Below are 20,668 nucleotides of genomic sequence, written 5' to 3' on the forward strand. Positions count from 1 at the left end.
TCATGTATTTGCAGAAGCTTGTGCATTGAATGTGCATTGGACTTAGATGCAGAATCCGAATTAGATACTGATAGAGATGCAGATACAGATACAGATACATTTACAGATACAGATACAGATACAGATACAGGTACAGGTACAGGTACAGGTACAGATACAGATACAGATACAGATACAGATACAGATACAGATACAGATACAGATACAGATACAGATACAGATACAGATACAGATACAGATACAGATACAGATACAGATACAGATACAGATACAGATACAGATACAGATACAGATACAGATACAGATACAGATACAGATACAGATACAGATACAGATACAGATACAGATACAGATACAGATACAGATACAGATACAGATACAGATACAGATACAGATACAGATACAGATACAGATACAGATACAGATACAGATACAGATACAGATACAGATACAGATACAGATACAGATACAGATACAGATACAGATACAGATACAGATACAGATACAGATACAGATACAGATACAGATACAGATACAGATACAGATACAGATACAGATACAGATACAGATACAGATACAGATACAGATACAGATACAGATACAGATACAGATACAGATACAGATACAGATACAGATACAGATACAGATACAGATACAGATACAGATACAGATACAGATACAGATACAGATACAGATACAGATACAGATACAGACTTTGTCACAGCTATAAATCTTGGCCTCGTTGAGTTCACATCCGTTCAGGATAGGCACAAGCAAAATCTGGCTAGAGTAGCAAAAAGTAAATATTTAAAGAAAGCGACTTGCTTGTGGGCAAACACGCGTGGCAAGCACTGCCAGGGGCAAAGCAGGCAGTGGGGTGGGACGGTGCGGACAAATTTTATGCTACACTCAGAGAAAAACATAGTAATGACAAATCAAACCTTTTCTTAAACAAACCGAAACTCATTTTCGCTTAAAGCAAATTAATAAAATTCTTAAATATGAGCTCAAAAGGCTCTAGTTTTTTCTCTGAGTGTAGCCTTGTAGCTGGCAGCCCTATGGCTCACGCCTCTGCTTGATGTGGCACGAGGCACAGCCAGGCTGCCGTTGCTTATTTTATTTTGTGGCAAGCGCCGCCGTTTCGGTGACTGGCCACAACGGGCGACGGGGCAAGTGATAGTTATTCGTCGTCGCGAAGTGAGTGTGCCAGCGCCAAAGTGTGTGTATGGGTGTATGTGTGTGTGTGTGTACGCTGAAGTGTGTGCTGAGTGTTGGCTAACCAGCATTGTGATGCAATTCGGCACTCAGCGATTACGCTAGCCAGCCTGGTAGCCAGTTAGCCAGTTAGCCGGTTGTTAGCCAAATAGCCAGCCATAGCCAGTTGGCCAGGCGCTGCTGGCTGGGAACAATGCGCATATTGAATGCCGCAAACAGTTGGCTCCATTGCCGATTGCCCCAATGCGCAGACGACATGCGTTCCGCTGGGCTCTCCAGCTGCTGCCACTTTGGCTGGCCGCCCAGTTGAGCGATTGTCAGCCAAATGCACTCGCACATGTCATGCAACTGCATTTTGCAATGTTTTGTGTGGCAGCGGCAGCGTTTGTCAAGTGCTTCGCAGTTGACGAGCGCCACTCAAATATTCACATATAATTCATGTGTCTTTTATTTGCTTAACAAAAAGCTTAGCATACTTTTCAGCGGCATGTTAAGGCAATTCTTCAACAGACTTTCAGGCGAAGCCATTGGCAATAGATTATTTTGTTGTGCGCTTTTGTGAGTTGACTTTAGATTGTTTTAATTCATTTAAGCATAATTTATGTGTGCTCTAACTACTCTGGGCCCCAACACCTTTCTTGCCTTACAAACGTTCTTACTTTTTTCTATCCATATGTTATAGGATCTATAATTCTTTTTATGGCAAATAGCTTACGACCAAAGCGTAAGGCTCTGCCCTTAAAAGTGAGATACCGCTTCCCAGAAAGTCGAAGTCACTCTACAGCTAAAACGGCCCTTTTTAAAGTCTTTTGATCCTAGCTGTTCAAGTCAGGAATCTAGAAAGAAAGGAATTCTAGGTATAGAGGCTAATCTAGGTTACTTTGAGCTGGCCCAGCCCGCATTGTTCTATGCTATCTAAAACGTTCAAAGGAGGCTCTGCTGCTTTAAAACTATTTTACATCAACGCCTAAAAGTAGACTTGTTGCATTGTTCTATTCTGCCTGTAAAGAAATCGACGAAAGCAATGCAATTGCGTTCCTTATGCTCAGCCTATCAAATGTTCACATGCGGATGTCTTTCCGGTTAAGCTACTATTGAAAATTGAAAAAAATTCTAAAAATGTCTGCGTGTGTGTGTGTGTTGTTGGTGCCTCTGGCTGTGGCCACACTTAGATGTCGAACTGCGGGCGCAGGCGAATTATGATCGCTTTAGCGCCTAACGACTAACGGTACATGGGCCATTAGCAATACGGCGAGGGCAATCATCATCAGGCCAAAACATACGCAAAACTACTTACACATCATCTAACCGCCAGTCGTTGGCGAGGGCGGCGAGGGGGCCGGGGTGTGCCCGCGAGTGCTCGCAAATGAACTGCGAAAATAATCAAGAATCTTAATGACAAGAATTTTTGATTCCATCATGTTGAATTTGCGGCAGTTGACCCAGAAGCAGTCCGTGCCACAATGGCTCTTAATATAATATAGTTATGGTCGGGGTTAACAGGTCAATGGCCAATGCGGTTGGTAAACCCTCCAGAGGCTGTGCAATTAACTGTAATACAATTTGCAGTTTGCAATAAAAATGAACTAAATCTTTGGACTGGGCAACTTATATATATTTGAGTATAGGTAAAATTTCGACAGTTTCCACTTTCCTTTGCAAGCTGCGCTTTTTCTACATTTGTTAGACTTTTTATACCCTGAACCCACTAAAAATGGGTATAAGGGTATATTGTATTTGTACAAAATCTAAATGTATGTAACAGGCAGAAGGAAGCATCTTAGACATGGGTCAAAATTTACCACCCCCATATCTCGGCCAAATCTCATCCGATTTTCACGAAGTTTGGCTTTTTCTTCATGGTTTTACCTGTAGATTAATCTGGCATTCAAATCTGAACACCGATTTTTGGGTCGAAATTCATGTCCAAATCTTACCCCAAGATTCGTATATAGACATGGGTCAAAATGTACCACCCCCATATCTCGGCCAAATCTCATCCGATTTTCACGAAGTTTGGCTATTTCTTCATGGTTTTCGCTCTAGATTAATCTGGCATTCAAATCTGAACACCGATTTTTTAGTCGAAATTCATGTCCAAATCTTACCCCAAGATTCGTATATAGACATGGGTCAAAATGTACCACCCCCATATCTCGGCCAAATCTCATCCGATTTTCACGAAGTTTGGCTTTTTCTTCATGGTTTTCCCTGTAGATTAATCTGGCATTCAAATCTGAACACCTATTTTTTAGTCGAAATGCATGTCCAAATCTTACCCCAAGATTCGTATATAAACATGGGTCAAAATGTACCACCCCCATATCTCGGCCAAATCTCATCCGATTTTCACGAAGTTTGGCTTTTTCTTCATGGTTTTCCCTCTAGATTAATGTGGCATTCAAATCTGAACACCGATTTTTGGGTCGAAATTCATGTCCAAATCTTACCCCAAGATTCGTATATAGACATGGGTCAAAATGTACCACCCCCATATCTCGGCCAAATCTCATCCGATTTTCACGAAGTTTGGCTTTTTCGTCATGGTTTTCCCTCTAGATTAATGTGGCATTCAAATCTCGACACCGATTTTTTGGTCGAAATTCATGTCCAAATCTTACCCCAAGATTCGTATATAGACATGGGTCAAAATTTACCAGCCCCATATCTCGGCCAAATCTCATCCGATTTTCACGAAGTTTGGCTTTTTCTTCATGGTTTTCCCTCTAGATTAATCTGGCATTCAAATCTGAACACCGATTTTTGGGTCGAAATTCATGTCCAAATCTTACCCCAAGATTCGTATATAGACATGGGTCAAAATGTACCACCCCCATATCTCGGCCAAATCTCATCCGATTTTCACGAAGTTTGGCTTTTTCTTCATGGTTTTCCCTCTAGATTAATGTGGCATTCAAATCTCGACACCGATTTTTTGGTCGAAATTCATGTCCAAATCTTACCCGAAGATTCGTATATAGACATGGGTCAAAATTTACCACCCCCATATCTCGGCCAAATCTCATCCCATTTTCACGAAGTTTGGCTTTTTCTTCATGGTTTTTCCTCTAGATTAATCTGGCATTCAAATCTGAACACCGATTTTTGGGTCGAAATTCATGTCCAAATCTTACCCCAAGATTCGTATATAGACATGGGTCAACATTTACCACCCCCATATCTCGGCCAAATCTCATCCGATTTTCACGAAGTTTGGCTATTTCTTCATGGTTTTCGCTCTAGATTAATCTGGCATTCAAATCTGAACACCGATTTTTGGGTCGAAATTCATGTCCAAATCTTACCCCAAGATTCGTATATAGACATGGGTCAAAATGTGCCACCCCCATATCTCGGCCAAATCTCATCCGATTTTCACGAAGTTTGGCTTTTTCTTCATGGTTTTTCCTCTAGATTAATGTGGCATTCAAATCTCGACACCGATTTTTTGGTCGAAATTCATGTCCAAATCTTACCCCAAGATTCGTATATAGACATGGGTCAAAATGTACCACCCCCATATCTCGGCCAAATCTCATCCGATTTTCACGAAGTTTGGCTTTTTCTTCATGGGTTTCCCTTTAGATTAATCTGGCATTCAAATCTGAACACCGATTTTGGGGTCGAAATGCATGTCCAAATCTTACCCCAAGATTCGTATATAGACATGGGTCAAAATGTACCACCCCCATATCTCGGCCAAATCTCATCCGATTTTCACGAAGTTTGGCTTTTTCTTCATGGTTTTCCCTCTAGATTAATCTGGCATTCAAATCTGAACACCGATTTTTGGGTCGAAATTCATGTCCAAATCTTACCCCAAGATTCGTATATAGACATGGGTCAAAATGTGCCACCCCCATATCTCGGCCAAATCTCATCCGATTTTCACGAAGTTTGGCTTTTTCTTCATGGTTTTTCCTCTAGATTAATGTGGCATTCAAATCTCGACACCGATTTTTTGGTCGAAATTCATGTCCAAATCTTACCCCAAGATTCGTATATAGACATGGGTCAAAATGTACCACCCCCATATCTCGGCCAAATCTCATCCGATTTTCACGAAGTTTGGCTTTTTCTTCATGGTTTTACCTGTAGATTAATCTGGCATTCAAATCTGAACACCGATTTTTGGGTCGAAATTCATGTCCAAATCTTACCCCAAGATTCGTATATAGACATGGGTCAAAATGTACCACCCCCATATCTCGGCCAAATCTCATCCGATTTTCACGAAGTTTGGCTTTTTCTTCATGGTTTTACCTGTAGATTAATCTGGCATTCAAATCTGAACACCGATTTTTGGGTCGAAATTCATGTCCAAATCTTACCCCAAGATTCGTATATAGACATGGGTCAAAATGTACCACCCCCATATCTCGGCCAAATCTCATCCGATTTTCACGAAGTTTGGCTTTTTCTTCATGGTTTTACCTGTAGATTAATCTGGCATTCAAATCTGAACACCGATTTTTGGGTCGAAATTCACGTCCAAATCTTACCCCAAGATTCGTATATAGACATCGTTCAAAATGTACCACCCCCATATCTCGGCCAAATCTCATCCGATTTTCACGAAGTTTGGCTTTTTCTTTATGGTTTTCCCTCTAGATTAATGTGGCATTCAAATCTCGACACCGATTTTTTGGTCGAAATTCATGTCCAAATCTTACCCCAAGATTCGTATATAGACATGGGTCAAAATGTACCACCCCCATATCTCGGCCAAATCTCATCCGATTTTCACGAAGTTTGGCTTTTTCTTCATGGTTTTACCTGTAGATTAATCTGGCATTCAAATCTGAACACCGATTTTTGGGTCGAAATTCATGTCCAAATCTTACCCCAAGATTCGTATATAGACATGGGTCAAAATGTACCACCCCCATATCTCGGCCAAATCTCATCCGATTTTCACGAAGTTTGGCTATTTCTTCATGGTTTTCGCTCTAGATTAATCTGGCATTCAAATCTGAACACCGATTTTTTAGTCGAAATTCATGTCCAAATCTTACCCCAAGATTCGTATATAGACATGGGTCAAAATGTACCACCCCCATATCTCGGCCAAATCTCATCCGATTTTCACGAAGTTTGGCTTTTTCTTTATGGTTTTCCCTCTAGATTAATGTGGCATTCAAATCTCGACACCGATTTTTTGGTCGAAATTCATGTCCAAATCTTACCCCAAGATTCGTATATAGACATGGGTCAAAATTTACCACCCCCATATCTCGGCCAAATCTCATCCGATTTTCACGAAGTTTGGCTTTTTCTTCATGGTTTTCCCTCTAGATTAATGTGGCATTCAAATCTGAACACCGATTTTTTAGTCGAAATTCATGTCCAAATCTTACCCCAAGATTCGTATATAGACATGGGTCAAAATGTACCACCCCCATATCTCGGCCAAATCTCATCCGATTTTCACGAAGTTTGGCTTTTTCTTTATGGTTTTCCCTCTAGATTAATGTGGCATTCAAATCTCGACACCGATTTTTTGGTCGAAATTCATGTCCAAATCTTACCCCAAGATTCGTATATAGACATGGGTCAAAATTTACCACCCCCATATCTCGGCCAAATCTCATCCGATTTTCACGAAGTTTGGCTTTTTCTTCATGGTTTTCCCTCTAGATTAATCTGGCATTCAAATCTGAACACCGATTTTTGGGTCGAAATTCATGTCCAAATCTTACCCCAAGATTCGTATATAGACATGGGTCAAAATGTACCACCCCCATATCTCGGCCAAATCTCATCCGATTTTCACGAAGTTTGGCTATTTCTTCATGGTTTTCGCTCTAGATTAATCTGGCATTCAAATCTGAACACCGATTTTTTAGTCGAAATTCATGTCCAAATCTTACCCCAAGATTCGTATATAGACATGGGTCAAAATGTACCACCCCCATATCTCGGCCAAATCTCATCCGATTTTCACGAAGTTTGGCTTTTTCTTCATGGTTTTACCTGTAGATTAATCTGGCATTCAAATCTGAACACCGATTTTTGGGTCGAAATTCATGTCCAAATCTTACCCCAAGATTCGTATATAGACATGGGTCAAAATGTACCACCCCCATATCTCGGCCAAATCTCATCCGATTTTCACGAAGTTTGGCTTTTTCTTCATGGTTTTCCCTCTAGATTAATCTGGCATTCAAATCTGAACACCGATTTTTGGGTCGAAATTCATGTCCAAATCTTACCCCAAGATTCGTATATAGACATGGGTCAAAATGTACCACCCCCATATCTCGGCCAAATCTCATCCGATTTTCACGAAGTTTGGCTATTTCTTCATGGTTTTCGCTCTAGATTAATCTGGCATTCAAATCTGAACACCGATTTTTTAGTCGAAATTCATGTCCAAATCTTACCCCAAGATTCGTATATAGACATGGGTCAAAATGTACCACCCCCATATCTCGGCCAAATTTCATCCGATTTTCACGAAGTTTGGCTTTTTCTTCATGGTTTTACCTGTAGATTAATCTGGCATTCAAATCTGAACACCGATTTTTGGGTCGAAATTCATGTCCAAATCTTACCCCAAGATTCGTATATAGACATGGGTCAAAATGTACCACCCCCATATCTCGGCCAAATCTCATCCGATTTTCACGAAGTTTGGCTTTTTCTTCATGGGTTTCCCTTTAGATTAATCTGGCATTCAAATCTGAACACCGATTTTGGGGTCGAAATGCATGTCCAAATCTTACCCCAAGATTCGTATATAGACATGGGTCAAAATGTACCACCCCCATATCTCGGCCAAATCTCATCCGATTTTCACGAAGTTTGGCTTTTTCTTCATGGTTTTCCCTCTAGATTAATCTGGCATTCAAATCTGAACACCGATTTTTGGGTCGAAATTCATGTCCAAATCTTACCCCAAGATTCGTATATAGACATCGGTCAAAATGTACCACCCCCATATCTCGGCCAAATCTCATCCGATTTTCACGAAGTTTGGCTTTTTCTTTATGGTTTTCCCTCTAGATTAATCTGGCATTTAAATCTGAAAACCGATTTTTTGGTCGAAATTCATGTCCAAATCTTACCCCAAGATTCGTATATAGACATGGGTCAAAAATTACCACCCCCATAACTCGGTCAAATCTCATCCGATTTTCACGAAGTTTGGCTTTTTCTTCATGGTTTTCCCTGTAGATTAATCTGGCATTCAAATCTCGACACCGATTTTTTGGTCGAAATTCATGTCCAAATCTTACCCCAAGATTCGTATATAGACATGGGTCAAAATGTACCACCCCCATATCTCGGCCAAATCTCATCCGATTTTCACGAAGTTTGGCTTTTTCTTCATGGTTTTCCCTGTAGATTAATCTGGCATTCAAATCTGAACACCTATTTTTTAGTCGAAATGCATGTCCAAATCTTACCCCAAGATTCGTATATAGACATGGGTCAAAATGTACCACCCCCATATCTCGGCCAAATCTCATCCGATTTTCACGAAGTTTGGCTTTTTCTTTATGGTTTTCCCTCTAGATTAATGTGGCATTCAAATCTCGACACCGATTTTTTGGTCGAAATTCATGTCCAAATCTTACCCCAAGATTCGTATATAGACATGGGTCAAAATTTACCACCCCCATATCTCGGCCAAATCTCATCCGATTTTCACGAAGTTTGGCTTTTTCTTCATGGTTTTCCCTCTAGATTAATGTGGCATTCAAATCTTGACACCGATTTTTTGGTCGAAATTCATGTCCAAATCTTACCCCAAGATTCGTATATACACATGGGTCAAAATGTACCAACCCCATATCTCGGCCAAATCTCATCCGATTTTCACGAAATTTGGCTTTTTCTTCATGGTTTTCCCTCTAGATTAATGTGGCATTCAAATCTCGACACCGATTTTTTGGTCGAAATTCATGTCCAAATCTTACCCCAAGATTCGTATATAGACATGGGTCAAAATGTACCACCCTCATATCTCGGCCAAATCTCATCCGATTTTCACGATGTTTGGCTTTTTCTTCATGGTTTTCCCTGTAGTTTAATCTGGCATTCAAATCTGAACACCGATTTTGGGGTCGAAATTCATGTCCAAATCTTACCCCAAGATTCGTATATAGACATAGGTCAAAATGTACCACCCCCATATCTCGGCCAAATCTCACCCGATTTTCACGAAGTTTGGCTTTTTCTTCATGGTTTTCCTTCTAGATTAATGTGGCATTCAAATCTCGACACCGGTTTTTTGGTCGAAATTCATATCCAAATCTTACCCCAAGATTCGTATATAGACATGGGTCAAAATTTACCACCCCCATATCTCGGCCAAATCTCATCCGATTTTCCCGAAGTTTGGCTTTTTCTTCATGGTTTTCCCTCTAGATTAATCTGGCATTTAAATCTGAAAACCGATTTTTTGGTCGAAATTCATGTCCAAATCTTACCCCAAGATTCGTATATAGACATGGGTCAAAAATTACCACCCCCATAACTCGGTCAAATCTCATCCGACTTTCACGAAGTTTGGCTTTTTATACCCTGAACCCATTAAAAATGGGTATATTGTATTGTATTTGTGCGAAAGCCAAATGTATGTAACAGGCAGAAGGAAGCAACTCCGACCCCATAAAGTATATATATTCTTAATCAGTATAAATAGCTGAGTCGATTTAGCCATGTCCGTCTGTCTGTCCGTCCGTCCGTCCGTATGTATGAACGCAAGGATCTCAGAACCTATAAGAGCTAGAGAAATATAAAATAGAATATATATATGCATTTGATGTTGGAAGAAGAGGGTTCAGGGTAACCCCTAGTCGGTAGCTCCCGACTAGAAACTCTTACTTGTGTTTTACTGAATTCATTGAAGACGTGTTTCCACATTTTCAGAAGCTCCCTCATGAAGCTTTTGCTTCGAAACCAAAAAAATAGTTGTATAAACATTTTTAATGGTGATATGCAAAATCCACTCACACTGTCGAAAAATGGACGGAAAACTAACCGATTAAATGGTATAAAGAAAGAAGAAAGAATCTATAATGTCTGGTGCGTGAAATCTGAAATCACAAGCATGTTCAAATATTCGATATAGACAAATATCCTATACATTTCCCACCCCCATAACTCGTCAAAAGTCAACCGTTTTTCATAAGGTTAGGCTTTTTGTTTTTGGTTTGGCCTCAGGTTAATTGTATTCTCTAATTCTTTGTCAAAATTCATGAAAAATGGTTCTCTCAAATACCGCTAGTATATATATATATATATATATATATATATATATATATATATATATATATATATATTAATTTGATTTTGGCCAAGCATTATTGTTCCTGGTGGCAGCTATGTACATTAGAGCCAAGAACGGCGACACGAATTGATAGGAAGCCGCATGGAACGATGCAATCGTGTGCTGTGATCATGTCCAGCCCGTGTGTGTCTGTGCTCACAATGGCCATTTGCATTTTGGCCAAGCCGCGCAGGGCCAAAAAGACAACAAACAAACAAACAAGTACTCGTACTTGGGCTTGGACTTGGGCCCAGGCAATCGCAGCATTTCAACTTTTCAGCTGATGTAAAAGGTCAATTCGTCAATGGGAAAAGAATTGGGAAAAACTATTTTTTGTTGTTTCTGTTGGCTTTTATGGTAACATAACGGTTCTATTCTTGTTCCTTGACCAGAAATGCACATGAGTTCGTTTGTGGGCTTTTTTATACCCTCAACTCATCGAAAATGGAAAAAAAACGGGTATAATGTTTTTGCGCATGTGTATGGAACGAGCATATAAAAGCATCTTCGATCCTATTAAGTGTTCGTATATTCCTGAGCAGGATGACGAGCTGAGTTTGTCTGTCTGATCGTCTGACAGACTGTCTATAAGTATGAATTATCGCATCGAACTTGGCAAATAAAAGAGCTAGGGATTGAAATTTTAAATATTGATTCTTTTATATTAATCGTAAAACCAGTTCATTTTTAATTTAATTTATTTATTTCCCCATGCTCAAGATATCGGTCTTGAGACGAGGTTTTTTTTAAAGCATAGCTCGAAAATCATATGAGCTAGATATGCCAAGCTTAGTATGTAGAATCTCGTTTGGTATATATAGATTAGATTAGATTATATTAGTTTATATATATGTATATATATATATGATTAGATTAGTATGTATAGTTTAGTATATATAACTAGGATTGGTATATATAGAAGAGATATATACCGTATTGGAGAGATATATACTTGGGATTAGGTATATAAATAATTTTGTATACCATAATAAATCTCTGAAAATTTAATAGGGATCGGAATATAAGCACCGAAGTTATTAAAGACTGCATTTCCTATAAATAGAGAGAAGAAGAAGAAGTGACTAGCTTGCGGCGTTTTGGTAGAATTCTTTCTATGCAGCTGGAATCCTTGGCTCGATAGTTTGTATCTGCATTTAGGGTATCTGGAGGTCGTGCACTCTCGCCTGGAGCACTCTTACTTGTTATTTTTTGTGGCTCGTTTAACGAGCAACGGCAGTTGGCTCAGATACAGCAATTTGTAGCCATGGATTGTCCCTACGGTTCTTTGGATACCACCAGCCACAATTAGTGGCAATTGAAAACGATGCGAAGATGATCGCTTGCGACACACGTGTTCGTTCCACACACACACACACACACATAAACAGTCATCTCTGGCTGTCATAAAGCTGTTCCGGCTAGTGGCTAACCGACCTTATCGAATGGACGGCTGTCATTATACCCTAGGCAGAGAGTGCCTGTCACGCAGTTCGTAAGCATCAAAGTAGACAGGTGCAATCATATAAAGAGTATACATTCGTGATCAGCTAAGTAAGTCGAGCAGATCGAGCTACTACATCTCGAGAATATAATTTTGCAATGAAGAACCTCTTTTCAGGGTATTTAGTCGTCGTCATCCCATAGAAAATTTGTTATGTTTTTCAATTTCTAATTGATTTTCCGATAGATTCAGCAGCCAACAGCTTTTCAATTATAATTGTGTCTACCTTAGCTATAAGAGTTGCTTTTTGTAGATACAACATTTTTCTAACAGATTATGAGCTCTGGTTTTTGTGGCTTGCAGATTTCGCTTGGGCATTTAACTTTTACTTTCTCCTTGAGTACTTAAATGTAGCTTGAGCTAAATAACAAATTACGTCTGCAGAACCTTTACCGTGTGTGTTCTTCTAACCCACATTTGAGTATTAGGGTTTTATTTTTCTTGATATGTTTGCAAGAATTTTGAGCACTTCATTTCCGAAAAGCTGATTTCATTTCAACAAAAAGCCAACAATTTGCAGCTGATTGCGCTCGGCGGCCAACTGCCCCCATCATCATCATTTTGGAGCAATTGGCATAGATCTCGTCAGGCTGCCAACTATCCACATGATTGCGTACATAATGTGATCGTATTCTTGGTGGGAAACGATGGTTTATTTTTTTTTTTTTCAAGAACTGGGAGATAAATATCGGCTACCTACAGACAGCTCTTTACGATTTGTGGGTCATTAGAACAACTGAACTCTCTAAACGCTCTTTAATTTATATAATTATGCCCCGGCCACAGCATTTTGATGTTTCAATCATGCCAAATGGAAAGCCCCCCAACAGCAGCCCACTAAATGCAACCCAAGGCTGTGTGTTGCGATCTCAATCTACAGCTCCCCCTCTCTCTCGCTCTCACTCCCCATCTCTCTCTCCCTCTCTCTCTCTCTCTCTCTCTCTCTCTCTCTCTCTCTTTTACTATCCATTGCGAATTGGTTAGCGCAAATAAGCTTCGGGACATTAAACTCTGATGAGGCTCAAATGGGAAAATTTCCACAAAGGTTTTTGTTTAACAAATGTTTAAGCATTCAAATGCCAAGGCATACTGATCGCAATTGGGTTCTACTTATGGGGGTCGGCTTAGTTTTGAGAAAAGAGTTAAGTCCGGAAGGCTTACCAGCTCACTCTAGCAGGGGTGAGTCGTGAGTGCCCGACTGGGAGATACACAGAATCCAAAAACAAACAAAGATATGCGTCTTTCTTCTTTCCGCGCATACAGCGGCTGTGCTGCTTCTTCTTCTCTCTGTCCCATAATAGCTATGGAAAATCTTGTCGTGAATAACTAGGCTTCTTATAGTCCGATCTTTATGAAATTATCAGGGCTTTAATATGGCAACCATCAGTGTGTATATAACAAAGCGCAAGGCTAGGCCTAGCCTCTTCCTAATTATTAAATACATCAAATTATGAAAATTAAATGATGAATGCTATACGAAAACCTAACAAGTTTGATGTATAATTTTCCAGCTTGCCTCATAACCGATATTTATCGATATTGAAAAAAATGAAAAGCTCGTTGTGCGTAAGGTATTCGTTATAAAAGAATATAACTCAAATCTCTCTCTAGCTCTTGTAGTTCCTGAGATTGGCTCAGCTTATCGTTCTAATCAAATGAAAATAATTAAACCATATTTTTATAAGAATATAAATATGAGTAGAAGTTGAAATTGTAAACAAGATTAACAATTTATTAAGTAACTTTTAATGTTACCAATTTCTCGATTATGTGTCTGAGAGAGAGAGAGAGAGAGAGAGGGAGTTGGAATGCCTGGACATTATATTTGATAGGCATTAACAAGCACGTGGAGCGAGCAGCGCTAAGTAAACAGAAATAATAATTAAATTAAAGAGCTGCTCTGATCAGCGACCCTAGACTTTCGATGCTCCGTTGTGGGTTTTCGGACTCTTGTATATTTATGTTTTGCTTTTTTCTTTTTGGTTCTGGTTTTGTGGGTTCTTCTGCCGGCAGCACGCCATTTATCTTTGACCTTTTTATTTATTTATATACATATATATATTTTTTTTTTTTTTTTTTTTTTTGGTGTGTGTGTTTTGGTATTGTGGCTAAATGGGTCATTCGTCAAGGTAACTTTCATTTAGACTGGAAAACTCAGCGAACGTGGAGCACTTAATCATAATTTCATTCTCTCGCTTTGCTACGTTTTGTTCTTGTCATTGTTTGCCGTTTTTCTACGGGTGGTTAAAACGATGAATTCACTAACAAGCCTCCCCGAGGAGAAACAAAGAAACGGGGCTAACTAATTGGATCGCAGCTACATCTTTGCCTCGGCCCATGATGATCCAGCTGCAGCTTCTGGGCTGGGCTTAGCTTGGGCTTTTGGGGCATTTTTCTTTTATTTCTATTTTCATTTATTTTTGTTTGGTGGTTATATGCCAACTGGCGACTGACAACTGGCAACTGGGCGTCCGAGTGTGCCCCATCTTGTCAAAGGATGTGGAGCTGCCAGTTAACAACGGTAAATTGAGGCTGGCACCTTTTGGCCGGCGGCCTATTAGCCAGCCAAATGCCCAACAGGGTCAATGCTAATTTCAACCTTTTGACAACTCAACCAGCTTAGGCCCCCCTCCCACTCTCCTAGTCACACACTCGACTCGATGATGAGTGTGGAAATTGCGAGTCAAGCGCTTGCTGTGACTGCAGGCCATTCATTCTTGCCCGGCGAATCACTTTCTTGGCTTTAAGATTGTAATTTGGCTTAATTGAATATTCGTGCTGGTCAAAGCAAAACGATGCGACGCCTCATCCCCACATTCATTCCGCAACAGCCATCCGCGGCCAGCTCTAATGAGCCTTGCTGCCAAGCCACATCCGTCGGCGATGGTTGGTGGTGCTGTTGTTCGGTGGTGCGGTTGTTCGGTGGTGCTGCTTTGCTTAGCTTTCCTAGCCGATCATTATTAAAACTGCAATCCCGCCATCTCTTGCATTTCACCAATTCATTTCAATTACTTAATTTTAATGATTCGGCAAAATGCTAAAAATAACCAAATATGCCAAAGCAAAAAAAAAAAAAAGAAAAAAAAAACGGTTGCAAAATGTTTTCTCTTCTTAAATGATTTCTGCTTAATTTGGGTACACGCAAGATCTGTGCGCCAAGTCGAAAGGCAATCTAATTTTGGCTTATAGTTTTTATCATAATTATGAATAGCTGCGCTCGTTACATACCCTGTAAAAAGCAATTTTCACTTAGACTAAATTCTAGTTGATGTGAGATAAAGAGCAAAGGAAGCACATCCAACCCCATACGGTATTTGAGTCCTTCTTCTTCTTTTTGAAAATTTCAATCTTGAAATATATGTAGAACTCGAAAAATGTCAGAGCCAAATATAACAGGCTTGACCTTCTCGCATAATATATGTATATAGCTTGGGAATATTTCACATCTTGAATCTCTTCTGATTACCTTCAAAATAATTTCAAAAGGTGAGGCCTTGTACTTTGGTATATGTACATTTTTGTATGACATCTTCTAGCTTCGAAAATTCCTTTAAGATCGGACTATTAGCAGCGAAGTAAATCAAGACTGCATTTCCTATGCATAGTGTGTGAGTTAAAGGAAAGAAGAAGAAGCATAGTGACTGTCAAAGGAAAGAAGAAGGAGAAGCACAGTCACAGTTTAGAAGGAAGCTGGGTATCTCTAGACGGGCACTCCCGACCATAAACTCTTTTATTTGTTTTACACTTGTGCTAATTGGGCCTATTCAGAATATGCCTAATTATTGGATCGTCTTTACGTCTGCCTGGCTTGTGAATTGATCAATAAAGCAGACCTTGTAAATGGCTTCAGTCTTCAGTTGCGTTGAGGCGGAGCAGCTCACCTGCAAGCCAAGTGCGAATGGGGCAGGAAATTGCCGCCCATCGATGAGGCTGGGCTGCCAGCAGCCAATACCGAGTGCGTGGGCCGAGCCCTGGATGTGCTGTTGTTGTTGGTTTTATTGTTGATGCAGTGATTCAGCATTTGAGGCGTTTGTTAGTTGATTGTTGTTGGCGTCTTTCGTCACGCCGCCAGCGCCTGCTTGAGCCCAGTCAACATGTTAATCATTTCGCGCGTCAAGCGCTGTCAAATAGCTGAGCTGCCTGTTTGCCCAGGCCCAGGCCCAGGCGCAGGCACACACCCCGATACAGATGCAGAGCCAGGCCCCAGCCCAGATCTAGTTGGCCAAGCCCAGCAACGAGAGTGCGCCGCGGGCGCTTGTTACAAATTTTGATGGACGTCTTGGGCCCAGAATTGATTGGCTTTAATGGTAATGGCAAATGCCGTGGCCACCAGATGAAGATGGTGCAGCAGGTCCCAATGGAAGTGCGTGTGGAGTGTGAGCCTCGCCAGCTGACAGCATCCGAAACAATCAAATGCATTTGGATGGGCAGGCAATTTGCCTCACAGTAGTCCACCAGATCACAGATGATGTTGATGACCATGATTGAGTTGCAGTCGCAGTCGCAGTCGCAGTTGCAGTCGCGGTTGCTGAGAGATGATTCCTTTTGGGGTCGAGTTCAAGGCCAAGTTCAAAATTGTTGACACTTTGACAAGCTCAACTCAAATAGCGATGCCCCATAAAAAAAGAGGGTCAGAAGCGACAACAACAATAAGTGTTGCCACTCAAAATCAGAAATAACAAGTTGTAGGCGGGGGCTAACCACTGTCAGATACTCTGTTCCCAGACCGAAAATTAGCATCAAATTGTTGAAAATTAGTAAGAAAGAAAGGTCTTGAAAGGTTGAATATCTTTCAATTAACTTAAATCAAATCTTTAAATTTGGTGCACCATTACCCTACTGAAATGGTATAAAAGGGTATATTGTTTTTGTGCAACTATTTGCTACAGACAGAAGAATGCCGGAAGAATCCGGATCAGCTAAGTTATATGTGCCATATATATGTCATGTTCGTCTGCCTGTTCGTTTGTGTAAGGCCGGAAACTACAAAGGTTGGAGAAATGAAATTGTAATTAATATTTTATTTATATATTCCTCTATATTATATGCAATATATATATTGTCTTTATACTCTCCCATCTAAGATCTGGGTAACTAGTTTTTGTGTGGTATGCACAGATTGCAAATATTTTATTTTATAGATATATTCCTTTCCATTCCCCTTTAAGTTGGAAATGAAAAAGCAGGTATATGCACATTTTTGTATGTCACATTCAAGTGCAAAAAGTCTCATGAAGATCGGATTGCAAACATCGAAGTTATTAAAGAATTCATTTCCCAGACATAGTGTAGGGCAATGGGAAGAAGAAGAAGCGCACTGCGTAAGGAGCTCATCAAACAAATCATAAGACTTAATATTTATTATGGGGCAGACATACGAACATATGCTGAAGTCTAGCGATAGATATTACCGTCACCCAACTAAACCCCTTCTCCCTTCAAGACTTGACAAACAATATGGCAAACATATATACCTCATTTCCCGTTGGGCACAGGGTATGCAGTGTTCGGGATGGATATTAATGCAAACCAATATACACTTTCTTCTATTGGAAACAGAGTGCAATTTTTTCCCAGCAGCTGTCATGGCTTATGACTATGATTATGACCATGATTATATATATATATATAAAATATATTTATATATTATATATATATATATATATATGTGTGCATGTGCAGGTGTATATAGTTATGATGACTGCGCTCAACTGACTTTGATGAAGTATGCCCAAATGCCACAAAATGCAATTTCTTTTGTTTGCCGTTGTTGTTGTTGTTGTTGTTGTTGGCATAACGAGCATTTTTATGGGTCGACATGGTCAGGTTTTCTCTCTCTCCCACATGCTGGTCAGAGATGTGGCTGCCGCTGACGTCTTGTGATGTCGTCAATGTCCATTTCCTGGGCCACTCACAGAGACCGCAATCTGTTGCGTTTATCTATGTCTTGGGCCAGGTTTCTACCGCTTGGGTGTGTGTTTGTCTGTCTGTCTGTGTGTGTGTGTGCCTGTGTGTGTTTGTGTGTGCGTGAATGTTTCTGCATAATTTGCAAAATTATGGGAATCGAAATTCAAGTGCGCCAGAGCCAACCGTCTGCAAATGCCAGTTATCCAGTGAAGCCGCAACGTCGCATCGCCAGCCCCATCCCCCCCAGCACCTGGCACCCCTTCCGCACGCCCCTTTTGCCGTCTGACCCGCAGGCGGAATGGCAATGTCTAGCGACTCCTACTCTAGGGTAAACACGATTGCCCAGCCAACTTGATCTGCGGTTTTAGACTTTCACAAACGGCCAACAACTGGCAACTGGCAACTGGCTAAAGAATTTACTTGCAACGCAGTTGCTGCTACCAATGACAATGAGCCGCACAGAATGCTCATCATGAGATTGTTTTTGTTGTTGTTGTTGCCATTTTATGCTTCATTAGGCCAAAAATTATATCGTGGCATCAAAAGCCTCACTGCTAGCCAAGTGACAGACAAGCAACAGCCACTCTGCAGCTAAACTGGCAACTAAATGACCCAAGAACCAGCAACAACAACAACAACAATCACACAATGTTCCTTGGAGAGGGACGCGTGGGGACACAATTGAAAAATGGTTTGCTTTTCAGGAGGAAAGGGAGAGGGGGATACTATGGGGGTTCCTGCTGCACTAGACTGGGCGCTGGCAGCTTAATGCTTAGATTTTTACTTCAACAATTTGGCCAGCTCCATCAACAACATCATCAACGGCCCCCGCAGCCCTCCTTCCCCCGCGCCCCGCGCTCCAAGTGCGACTCTTCTGCGGGAGGTTTTCAATTTTAAAATTGATGAGCTTGCTGATGGAAATCTGTCCAGCGGTTGTCCAGGTGTTAACGCCGCATGCAACAGCAAATTAATCACAGAGGAAGAAGAAGAAAAAATAGGCAGGGAAAAACTATACTTTCGAGATTTTCTTTAATAGAGTCAAGCAGCTAATTGTAAAATTCCTTAAGCCAACTTTACAATCATTATTTACAAAAAAAAATACAAGCAATTATAATAATAATGAAGTTTTCGTATGTTTTTTAAAAAATTTGCCACTTTGTCATTCACGTGTAAACGTTGTTATCTAGAGAATGTTTTGAATGACCCCGCTACCACATGTGCATTTCTCGCATAAATCAATGTCTCATTCTGAATGTGTGTGTGCGTGTGTGTGTGTGTGTGCGGGCAAGGAACGCGTTTGTTAAATTGTCATTCACATGTTTACGTTGTCAATGTTAGAATGTATTTAATGACGTTAATTCCATTGGTATGCACATTGATGCATGTGTCATTCCAATTGAATTTATTAGTTGTTGTCTCATTGGTAATTTGTCAATCAAATGTTAACGCTGGCATTTCATCAACATCATTCGAATGACTTGAATGTTGTGCAGTGGAACTCTGCTAACAGCTATTTGGTGCTTGTATGTTAAAAAACGAGAACTTTTCAGTACAGGGTATTAAAGACTTCGTTTTGCTACTCTTTGGACTCTTTATGTTAGTCTTTACTTGACTCGCCTTTGGTTATCTTCGCCCGCAGAGCATCTTGGAATGCTTTGGCCTGGTAGACTCCGCCCGCACCCGTGCACCCGTGCACCCGCATGGTTCGAGCCAAGTCATCCACGTAGCTGGCAGCTGTGCTCTGCTTTGCTATGCTTTGCCTTGGACTGTGGTAATCTATGTAGATCTTGTAGAATGTTCACGCGCTCTGCATTGGCGTGTAGCTGGTCGGGTAGCTGGCGCGATAGAGCTGCTAAAGATTTGATCGTTTGCAAATGAAGCCAGAAAAGAAGAAGTCTTGTATCTATGAGTGCATACACTAAACGCCTCTGGCTGCAGTCTGGCTGACTGGCTGACTGACTGACTGACTGACTGATGGACAGATTGATGCACTGATTCAAGTGTGAGCACAATCGCTGTCGGAATCGCAATGCTCGCCGCCTGTCAGCGAACATCAGCGAAGCGACAAATGAGCAAACGAGACGAGAAATGCGGACGAGCAAACATGCTGCAGATCAACTTGGATGGAAATGGGTTTACTTCGGCTGCGGCATGGTATGGGATGGGAACCACAGCACGGCCTCCGCACTCCGTTGCCACTAAACAGCAACAAATCGGATTGGAATCTATCGCAAAAATGGAACCGCAGTTGCCTGACTCTGTGCCGCTCAAGTGGCACCGAGCCTCGTCCACGCTCGAGTGTGCAACATGATTTTCCAAAGCATCAGCCGAGTGCCAAGTGCCAAGTGCCGAGTTGCCTTCTTCAAGTACTTCACGTACTTATCGCACATATTTCAATTTTATTCCATATCCGCATTTAGCAGAACTGCAGCAGAATGCACCAATGCAAATTATTGGAAAGTTCATCAAACCCACCGACCTACTGGGCCTACGACTCCAGAGTTACATCAGAGATATAATAAACTACCTATATTGATAATTAAAAATTAATTTTATTTATTTAATTATTTCCTTGCTGATGAATAATATAACGTATTAGTTATTTCGTCAATCAACTCAAATTTAAAATGTCTTCTTGAACATAATGTTTCAATACACTCATCAGTTAGAACTTCCCGAAATTAGAGTTGACGGGAAATATGAATTGTCCATGCGCGGAAAATATATATTTTGTATGTATGTTTGCATGTGTGCTTGCATGTATATAT

The 20,668-nt window shown here is 40.7% G+C and overlaps 1 protein-coding gene across 1 annotated transcript in view; it reads right to left on the bottom strand.

Annotated features, from left to right (window-relative positions):
* LOC115767194 overlaps positions 1-19,602 on the bottom strand; it is a 29,313-nt gene extending 9,711 nt beyond the window's left edge. Inside the window, exon 1 of the mRNA XM_030711385.1 lies at positions 19,509-19,602. Coding sequence (XP_030567245.1) covers positions 19,509-19,602 — 94 coding nt within the window. The remainder of the gene's footprint in view (positions 1-19,508) is intronic.
* Positions 19,603-20,668: the final 1,066 nt, after the last annotated feature.

The sequence above is a fragment of the Drosophila novamexicana genome, unplaced genomic scaffold, assembly GCF_003285875.2.
Source record: "Drosophila novamexicana strain 15010-1031.04,08,12 unplaced genomic scaffold, DnovRS2.1 tig00001353-arrow-arrow-pilon, whole genome shotgun sequence".
NCBI classification, from domain to species: domain Eukaryota; kingdom Metazoa; phylum Arthropoda; class Insecta; order Diptera; family Drosophilidae; genus Drosophila; species Drosophila novamexicana.